This window comes from Pundamilia nyererei, unplaced genomic scaffold (genome assembly GCF_000239375.1).
Source record: "Pundamilia nyererei isolate P.nyererei 1_Seehausen unplaced genomic scaffold, PunNye1.0 scaffold00139, whole genome shotgun sequence".
NCBI lineage: Eukaryota > Metazoa > Chordata > Actinopteri > Cichliformes > Cichlidae > Pundamilia > Pundamilia nyererei.
The window spans coordinates 855,638-866,021 of NW_005187540.1; the positions used below are offsets into that span (position 1 = coordinate 855,638).

General features: G+C 49.0%; 1 protein-coding gene across 1 annotated transcript in view; it reads right to left on the minus strand.

The window, feature by feature from the left end:
• Positions 1-446: 446 nt before the first annotated feature.
• Positions 447-10,384, minus strand: part of LOC102196290 (collagen alpha-6(VI) chain-like) — a 13,273-nt gene continuing 3,335 nt past the window's right edge. Inside the window, exons 6-21 of the mRNA XM_005744143.2 lie at positions 10,016-10,069; positions 8,344-8,406; positions 7,169-7,234; positions 6,808-6,861; positions 5,859-5,894; positions 5,519-5,581; positions 5,377-5,439; positions 3,283-3,345; positions 2,833-2,895; positions 2,710-2,760; positions 2,578-2,613; positions 1,414-1,476; positions 1,268-1,330; positions 711-746; positions 591-627; positions 447-511 (exon numbers count right to left, since the gene is read on the minus strand). Of these exons, the coding sequence (XP_005744200.1) occupies positions 462-511; positions 591-627; positions 711-746; positions 1,268-1,330; positions 1,414-1,476; positions 2,578-2,613; positions 2,710-2,760; positions 2,833-2,895; positions 3,283-3,345; positions 5,377-5,439; positions 5,519-5,581; positions 5,859-5,894; positions 6,808-6,861; positions 7,169-7,234; positions 8,344-8,406; positions 10,016-10,069 (861 nt within the window). The 3' untranslated portion in view covers positions 447-461. The remainder of the gene's footprint in view (positions 512-590; positions 628-710; positions 747-1,267; positions 1,331-1,413; positions 1,477-2,577; positions 2,614-2,709; positions 2,761-2,832; positions 2,896-3,282; positions 3,346-5,376; positions 5,440-5,518; positions 5,582-5,858; positions 5,895-6,807; positions 6,862-7,168; positions 7,235-8,343; positions 8,407-10,015; positions 10,070-10,384) is intronic.

Here is a 10,384-nt window from a genome sequence, read left to right on the forward strand (position 1 = left end):
ATGAGTCGCTGTGACATTAACAGATGTTTTTATACTCGATACGCTGACGTCATCATTTCTGGTGTCTCATACAGAAAGTGGATTTTTCCTCCATTTTTTTTTAACCTAATTTTTGTTTCTGAGACAAATAAGAGCCACATGTGAGGACGTTAGTTTTAAATTTTGATAGAACAGTGGCAGTTTAACGTCCTCGTAACTGGATATCAGGCCCTTGTAGAGAAAAATTAATTATTTTCGTCTAGACATCCCAAAATGCGATGTCCACATATGTGGACGCAGGTCCGAGGAGGTTAAGAAAACCTTTTTCACCATCCTGACACTAACGACAGCAATAAATGAGGAAAAATCCTGAGGAGAAGAATCACAACAACAACACTGTGCTGAATCAAATGCTGAAGCTTCAGAGAGTGCAGCTGTGTCCATCTTTGATCCAGTCTGTGGACGTGGCTGCTGAGCTGTACTCACCACGATACCTGACTGTTAGAGTGGAGACACGTACCAGCAGAGCAAGCTGGAGGGAGAACAAACAGCATTTAGAGACGTGCAGGTTTCATTTCCTGAGATGATGTGAGGATGTCAGGAAGTCTTACCACAGTTGTCCCTGATGTAGGTGATCAGCTGACAGTCCTGAGTCAAAAGGAAAGACCTGTGATTACATCCTGTACTAATGTTTCCTTAATGTGGGTGAGGTGGGTTTAAGGTGGACTTACAGTCATGGCTTTGCCTCCAGGAGAACCTCGGGGGCCCTGTGAACAGTGTGATATCTGACTACCATGACAGAAGAATGTTCCTCACATTTGATCAAACAAACGAAGATCTCGACACCTTTTGCCTCATTCACCCCTTCGTGTAAAGTCTTTTATCAAACATTCGCGCTCCGATGGAAGCACTTGGGGTTAGACGAGGACTGAACCGCCAACATTTGGTTAGTAGGTGACCTGAGCTACAGCCACCCCAAACACTGCGTGAAGCTCAGAGATCTTTAAAAACCACACAAAGGATTTTCCAGTAATTTTAAACAAGACAGCGAGAAAACTGAGCTCTGTAAAGGACAGAAATACCTCTGCACCTGTTTAAACTAATCTTTAGAGTTAAGTTTGGGTAAAAAATACATTTTCCTTTATCGTTGTAAGAGAGGACGAAATAGATTTAGAGGAAAACTAAAGTTTTCTTATAAATTAATCCACATCCAGTGATCTTTCTGGCTCCAGGCGCTCAGTTTGTGCAGCATGAAGTCGGCAGCTTCCTAAAGCTTTTCCACACTCACCCTGTGTCCCGGATATCCCGGTTCTCCGGGGACTCCCGACTCTCCCGGCAAACCCGCGTTACCCTACGTGACGGGATCACAAACAAACGTCACTGACGGACTCAAAGACCGAGCTTGATTCAGTTATCTGAGCAGTGGACTCTCACCCCTCGGCCGCGGTTCCCTTTGGGCCCTGGATATCCTTTCGGTCCCTGCAGCCCCTCCTCGCCCTGCAGAGAAAGAAACACGGCTCGTGAGGTAACGCATTTCCAAATCCAAACACAAGCCCTCAAGTCAACTTGCTGACCACACTCATCCCAAGAATAAACAAGAGCGTTCTTATCTCCGGCCTCCAAAAGCTTCTGGACAAACACCAGCGAGTAAAACTGAAAATGTGCTTATTTATTAAGGCGGCCTGTCTCATAAATCCTCGAAAAGGATCCAGTCGACTTTACCACAAAGCTGTGAGAGCTCAGTGATGCTCTGCTGGCAACCTTTTGTGTATGAATGTGTGAAAGCTGCAGGCAGCACGGCGAGGTGTTTATGAGCCACCAGTGTAGGCAGGCTTGGATTAGTTTTACAGGAGCAGTAAGAGTTTAAAGGGTCCTGGGCTGCAGCCACGCAGCACCAGCAGAGGCTCCAGCAGGCGGTCCGGCCCACACACTCCCACCTCAACACGTCCAACAGCAGAAATAAATGTTTATTTGACCGCAAACATTAAAGTTTCTTGGCTACTAACAGAGAAACAGCCCTAATTGGACCCTGCACGGGTGGGTGTGGCTTACATCAGCCTGTGCAACGACTCGATCCACTGAAGAGCTCCTGAACAGTGTTTCTGTGTTACCGTCTGTGAGTATTTGAAGTTTCAGAGCAGCTTTGATACGTTTGCAGTGACATCTCTGAACCCGCTCACAGGTCCATTCTGATTGGTCCGCGCCACGAACACCCGCTGACGTCCAGAAGCAGCGCGAGCGAGCAGCACCGTTTGAATGATGTGAGAGAGCAAGAAGCCAATTTCACTGCGTCACTCTCAGAGCGAACAGCAGAATCACACATCAGCTTTACACCTGCAGGAGTTTCTGCTCAGCTTCGACGTGCATCGCAGAAAACACGCAGATTATTTTGTGTTCGCAGCACTTTCGTGGAGCTCTGTGAGCTCCTGAACTCGGTGGACTTAAAAACTCTCGTTGGACTTCTGTTAGCCTGAAAACGCTCCGATGTTTGGATCCTAACTCGTTTCTGATCCGTTCCCAGCAGGCCGCCTTTCCTGTCTGCGTGTTTACTGCGATTTAATGCCAGGATGGATTCAACCTGATCTGCTGTGAACTCACCCGAAGACCAGGGTAACCAGGGAAACCGGGATCGCCCTGCAAGACACGGCAAGAACGTGAACGTTGTTATGAATGTGAAGCAGAGATCTAGCAGAAGGATGAAATACAAGATTGTGTATTATGAAGGGTCACCTTTGCACCTCGGGGGCCCGCGGGTCCGTAACCATCCCGACCGTCCTGACCCTGAAACACAGACAGTCAGCGCCACTGACATCAAACTGTGTGTCTGAACAGAGCGGGCTCTCGGCTCCTTACCGGCATTCCTCGCGGTCCGTCTGGTCCCGGTGCGCCCTCATCACCGGGATCTCCTGGTTGGCCCTTTAACAGCAACAACAGGTTGTCATGGTGAAGATAACCTCCCCCTTCACACCAACTGGATTAACCCCCCCTGGCTCTATATGTGTGGGTGCAGACTGATAACCAGGCCAGCTGGCATTAACCCATAACTGCGGTTAGAAGGCTAACCTGGAGGCTTCACAATTAAAGCTGATGACATTGTGGTGGCCACGCCCCCCATGTACCCTGCATGGACGTACGTGTATGACCAACTTCCTGCCTTCAGGCCCTGCTGGGTGGAAACTGTGGAGGATGTAATCTCTTCATCTGACCTCTCGGAGTATTCGTCAGCTAATCTCATAAATGTGATCTTATCTGACGTGAAGCGAGGACGTTTATCAGATGTTAAACAATGATGATGTCACACACCTTCTGTCCGTTACCACCGGTCCGTCCAGGTAAGCCCGGGTCTCCAGCGGGACCTGGTCCACCCTGGAGAAAAAACCAGCAGAGTCAGAGCCACACACAGTTCCCTTTTACCTGATTATCCCTGAATGCACCGTGGACAGAGCCCGTCGGTCACAGAGCCTCCGCTCGTCATCAACTTTAACGGCGCTTATCCAAACAGGTGAAGAGTAAACATGGACGCCGCTGGGCGCTGCCAAGTGATAAATCTGAGCTTCATTGGTCCTACATCTCCGCTCGGCAGCTCCTCAGTGACTTTTTATGAGATTTCCTCTTTGGATTTTCTAACAGCGGCTCAGGACTGAGCGCGTCTGGTAAAAGAGTCGAAGCTTAGACTGAGACACTGCGTTTGAATGAGGGAGAGCAGACGTCGCTCTGGGCCGAACTCGACCTGTCTGTCGGTGTTTTCGATGGTGATTGAAGCAAACACAGCGACAGCTGCCTGCAGACTAAACTCGGATCAGTTCTGTTTAAAGTTTCCTCTGAGCGGGACGCTGGACGGTACAGCTTAAAGACTCGTGGCGCTGTGGGGACAGGCCGTTTGTTCGGTGCCTCCGGCCTGCGTCCAGCTTTACGGATGACGGCTTTGTTAAATAACAGACCGCACAGCTCAAAGTACCGAAAATTACATTCGAAATCTCAGCTGCAGCGTGTCTTTGCAGGACCTGGTTACACACATAAAACGTGTATTTCACTCTTTGTTATATTTGTTATGTTCTGTTACATTATTGTGCATCTTCCTGGCATTTGTATCGTTCTCTCTTACTGACCACTCAGCTCATCAAAAACGAAGTGAATGAATACATCAGTGAGTAAGCAGGCTCTAAGCTGTAGACTCTTTTGGTTGGCGGATGTATACGCTGGAAGAAAATAGTTCCTATGTAAAGTTTGTGTCATGATCTTTGGGACACTTATGTGTCACTTATGGTGTGTCACCGCTCTCCTCTCCTCTGCAGCTGACATCTCCAACACTGGATGAGAAGCGCTGCAGGCCAGACGAACTGAACCGCCCTGTTATTCATTAATAACCAATCATGCTGCAACGGAGAGTGACGACTCTGGGGCGCAAGCAGCACTCGAGAGCGTTCGTTCTTGTTGGCGGTGGAATTCATGTCTCGTTTAGCTCAATGTAAAGAAATTCTCTGGTTTAAACGCAGAGCAGTGCACAGATCGCTGAGCTCAAACCACTTACACCAAATAAAACGAGCATTTAACGAGAGGACTTTTTTAAGATGTGCAGGTTCTAAAGTGATGACATGACAGCGGCTTCGGGGAAGATCGGCCCAGACCGCAGAGGTCCAGGTGTTGGCAGCTGCAGCAGCGACCGTCACACTCGGGATTTATGAAACGCAGCGATGAAGGCTTCAAATCCGACGACCACAAAATGAGCCCACAGCGAAACGAGCCTTAACCAGGATGAAGAAACGAAAACCTCAGCGTCTCCAGAGACTCACAAACCAGGCCGTGGATTTGGAAATCGACCGTTTCTGTGTTGCATCTCGTGATTCTGCAGCTTTCATAAGTGTGTTTGTGTAATAAAGGGCAGATTCGGGGTCAAGTCGTCATGATGAGCGGACTCCACGGTTCAGGGTTTGGGCCTTCAGCTACACAGACAGGATCTTTGGGAGAAGCTGAACACACATCGGGGGCCACTGTTTAAGGTGCAAACTGCTGAGACGAGACGTTTCTACCACAAAGCCGACGTGAGGGAAATCTAAACCTCCAGATTGAGCAACAGTCCCAGAGCCAGCTGATCCCACCAGGCTGATCTGCAACTTTACCAAATGTGATGCAAGAACATCCAACGTTTCATCGGCGCTTGCAGCAGCTCTGGGTGGCCTCCTCAGACTGAAGCTCCAGCCGAGCTTCAGGAATGAACACCTGAACCCTAACCATGAAACCATGAAACCATGAAACCATCCAGCGATCAGTCTGCAAATCGATCTAAAGCTGCTCCTCAGCTCGCTGTGGGTCTGCTCCCGCGGTGACTCTGTGTTTACCTCACAGCTCGAGGAGAAGAAACTGAAAATCAACGTTTTCAATAAATGATCAGCTGACCTGAGGTCCAGGAAGGCCGGGGATTCCTCTCGGGCCAGGCTGACCTCTGACCCCTCCGGGACCCTGCAGAGACAAAGGTTAGCGTGTTAGCAGCAGCAGCATGCGGACATTAAGTGTGACTCTTCCTGCCCTGAAGGCTCACCTGTGGACCAGAAGCACCTGGGCTGCCTTCTAGTCCCAGATCTCCAGGTGGTCCAGCTGCACCCTGCAGACAACACACACACACTCGTTTGCATGTCTTAGTGAGAACGTCGAGTCGACTGTAACCCTGACACTAAGACAACATTTTGAGCGTAAAAATGTCTTCAAACCCGTGAGGACGGACATTTGGTCCCCACAGGTACAGTAGCATGCCAATGTTCTGTCCTCACAAAGACACACACACACACACACGCACGCACGCGCACACACACACGCACACACACACAAACACACACACACACGCACACTCGTTTGCAGCTCCGAGTGTGTTCGTGTCCTACCTTGTCACCCAGTCGTCCCCGTCTTCCGTTTGGTCCCTGAGGAGAAGTCCACATATCTGATCAATAATCTCACAGCTGTTACATCAGAGGTCTCCAACCTTTTTTGCGCCACGGACCGGTTAATGCCCGACAATATTTTCACAGACCGGCCTTTAAGGTGTCGCGGATAAATACAACAAAATAAAACTAATACCGAAAAAAGAAGATTTATTCATAACACACGTGAAAAGACCCAGGAAAACCGAGTAAACGATAAAAACGATAACAAGATAACGCTGAAAACCGATAAAAACCCTGAAAACCAGACATTTCACACCCCAGTCTCACGACTCACGGACCGGTACCGGACCGTGGCCCGGGGACCGCTGTGTTACAGCATCACTGATTTATACACGATCACATGACAGGCTGTGATGCAGGCATTCCTATTTCTGCCCCAGTGAATTATGGGATGCTTTTCTGGAGCTGCTCAGCTGCTGATTTCACTCAGTCAAGCTGTTTCTGGGCGTGTGAGGATGGAGCGAGGAAGACTTTCCCAGAGTTAAGCCTGTCTAAGACTTCCAGGCAGGCTGCCTCGGTGCCTGCAGGGCTGATTTCACTCGTTTATTTGGAATATTTTCAGCAAACGTTGGTTAAAAAACAGATGGTTAAAAACAGCGTTCATGACGAGCTGGCAGGAAGTTCATTCTGAAGGTTTAGTGAGTGAGAGACGACTTCCAGCTAAGCTGAAGCTCGTCCGGCTGCCAGAAGCAGGCGGCTAACTTCAGAGATCTGTGTGAACGCTGAGCTAGTGCTAGTTAGCGTCTCGTGCTCGACTCGCTGCCCCAGCCTGTGGTTAGCAGTAGTATTACACCAGAGTACAGCGCAGCATTGTATATCTCATCGTAGCTGCTTTAATAATCCTGGAATAACAAGATCTGCTCCTCGTGCTGAGAATGAAGAAGCTCACCGGGTTCCCGACGATTCCGGACTCTCCGAACCGGCCGTCCTGCCCGGGTGCTCCCTGTGGATTTGAACACATCACACTTCAGTGCAGGGATTTGAGACAGCAATGACACCAGCACGCTCTTTAGACAGACGTGCATACGCAGCAGGAATCTGTTAAAGAAACCTCGCAGTCTGGGCTCAGACTGTGAGGTTTCACATCAGTACTGCAAATCAGAGAAATGAAGTCGTTTCCAAGCAGATGTCAGCAGGTTTGCCCTCAAACACAGACAGAGAGAAACGAGGCGTCTACTTTTATTTATCTGAGACACATTTCTGCTGCGTCTGCAGGACGACCACAGCATCTGCTCTGGGACGTGTCTCACCGGCAGGCCGGGGTTTCCTGGGTCGCCTTTGGCTCCGGGCGAGGTGTTGTCGGCCCCCGGTTGTCCCTGTCAGAAGAAAGATGAAGCCACAGATTAAGCAGTGAGCGTCCAGCTGTGGCCCAGCTGCGCTTCATGCAAACATTTATTAAAAACTTTGTGTGACGGCAGACGGGCTGCGGTTACTCTGAGTGTGTGGTTCGGTCGCAGCTCGCCTCGCGTCAGCGCCGGCGTCAGCGAGGACCGCTCCAGAGTGCAGGATTACAGAGCGGGAATCCGCTGCCCTCGGTCCCGTTTGTGCCACATTAAAAACCCTCGTGGTGCTCAAACACTTGTAGTTGTCCTCCAAGGCGATAAACATAATATACCTGGATGCCCGTTTGATCATCAGAACACCGTTTCATGTTCCCACCTCACAGTTTAAGACTGTCTGCTTTTGGTTGGTGCAGCTTCGATGCTTCCTGCGCAGAAACATCCAGACTGAAGCTCTCACAGCTTCCTGTCTGAAGACAGATGCTCGTGCGAGCGTCTCATCTGTTTGTTTGTGTGTTTCACAATCACGCCAATGACTTTAACCATCTGCTCTGCATGCACAGATTAATACGCTCGTGTGTGACGGACATCCTGGCTGTCTGGGTTTCATCACAGTTTGCTATTAAAAGGCCCGACAGCTCAAAGCTTTGCTTCAATAAATACAGGAAAGAAGAAGAATGTGCACCCCCCACACCCACGCCCCTTCCCCCTGTGGGACACTTCTGCCCCTCCCTGGGGTGAGGGTGCTTCTTGGCCCCGGGGTGCATGGCTGGATGTTCTGATGTGGTCGTTGGCCTGCTCTCTTGGTGGTGTGGGGGGCTGCTGTCTCTGTGCATCCTTTCATTCTACCCCTGCCTGCCCGTGCTATTGCACAGATAATAAGTCATAACTGAAATAACACAAACAGAAATGAATAAATAAACATGAACTAGAGGAGCCTACATGTATCTGGTCTGGGAAAAGCAAAATGTGTTCGGCATCGCCGTGCATTCACATCACAGTTCAGAGTGCAGAAGCTGCCAGACGGGACAGGATATCAAAGAAGAAGAAATGTTGATGTAAGGAGGAGAGAAAACACGAAAAAGCCAAAAACAGTTCAGAGAGGAGGAGAGACGAGAGAAGACGAGGAAATGTTTGACACTCACCGGATCTCCTCTCAGTCCTTGCTGTCCTTTCACCCCCGTCTCCCCCGTAATTCCTGGGATACCCTAAGGATAACAGTTCAGCCCGTCAATATAAGCAAAGGTCAGAGGTCAGCAACCACCAGCATCATTCCTCTACTTTAAAAAAAAAATCCCACTGTTTCGGATCATTACAGCCTTAGGACCCTACACCACACAACATGTTCCATCTAAACCTGAAGCCTGACTCTGTCATCCCCTATGTAGCCGGGGTATCAGAGAAATTCAGAGTTTTCTCCAAGCATGACATCCCGGTGCATTTCAGACCCAGCAACACGCTCAGACACAAACTGGTTCACCCAAAAGACAAAACGCCAAAACACAGACTTAACAATGTGGTGTTTGCTGTACAGTGCAGCGAGGAATGCCCAGACCTCTACACTGGAGAGACCAAACAGCCACTTCACAAGCGCATGGCACAACACAGAAGAGCCACCTCCACAGGACAAGACTCAGCAGTCCATCTGCATCTAAAGGTCAAAGGTCACTCTTTCGAGGATGCCAATGTTCACATTTTGGACAGAGAGGACAGATGGTTTGAAAGAGGAGTGAAAGAAGCATCTATGTCCACTGTGAGCGACCATCTTTGAACAGAGGCGGGGTTTACGACACCAACTCTCTGCCATCTATAATCCAGTTTTGAGATCCTCCCCAGACGCCTTAACGCCCACTCACATCCTGGGCCATCTGACCTCAGGAATTCGCATGATAAGGTGGGGCCAGGTTTCACAATGAACACACCCGAAACTCTGGCTGATTGGAGCCCACACCCAGTTTCACACCTTGGCTCAGGCGATTAGAGGATCATCAGGGGTCCTTTTGTCCCTCTGTGGGGGGAAACTCCCACTAGGTTTATATCTGGGACTCTCCACCATTTGACCTTAGAACTGAAGAAGCTTCTCGGATGAGAGGTGAAACGTCTTCAAGCAACTTAAAGAAGTCCAGACGCTTTTCTTTCCAAGCTCCTTAGACTACGATGTCCTGGATGACTGAGAACCTTCACAGACGGATCATTACAGCCTCATTCCTAAAGACACCGAGACGGCTTTACTGAAACTCACTAACGACATGATACAGGTGGTTGTAGCTCAGCAACCTTTGACCCCTTTGATTGTCACACTCTCACTAACTGATCTGGCTGCTCTCAGGAGCCTCTCATCTTAAACTGACAGATGTTTCAGAACTGATGCTAACATCTGTACGTCCTCGTGCTAAGGCATCCCTCAGGGCTCAGTCCGGGTCTGTTTGCATCACACGTGTTAGCCGCGGGCTAGCTGCTATCTGCTCTCTCCTTTCCTCCAGCTCGGTCCCGAGGTTCTCGTGTTCGGCTCTGACGGTTTCTTTAAGGAGGTCGGTCGTTACGTGAACAAACATTTGAAGTGTGCAGTATTTGAAATTTGCCATCCAATCATGTAAAATACCTTTTAGTTCACACTTTTTCTCCCACCTTTATCCCTGTGAGTCAATTTTAAATGTGCCTGTGTTTTTGTCCAAACAACCTCCAACGGTGCAAACCAAACCGCTGCCTCATTCTTGGTTCCCTTCTCTGACTCAGTGAAATTCAGAATTCATTTGAAAATTGCAGTATAAAGTATCGATGTTAAAATAACATTATATAGTTTTTGTTTTCTTTTACCGGGTTGCCGAGGTGTCCTCTCTCTCCTCGGGCTCCATCCCGTCCCGTCACTCCCTGCCGACACAGAAACACAGGAATGCCATTAAGCATGGAAACCCCCCCAATCAGCTCCCTTCCTGAGACGCCCGCTCGTTTCCTCCACGATGAGGACAGAAACTCATCGGCGTCTCTCCATCAGTGAGTCAAATCTGAACCTTTGGATCATTGTCACCAGTGTTGGTCAAGTTACTTGAAAAAAGTAATCAGTAACTAATTACTGATTACTTCCCCAAAAAAGTAATCCTGTTACTTTACTGATTACTTATTTTCAAAAGTAATTAATTACTTAGTTACTTAGTTACTTTTTAAAAACACGATTTACAACCTGAA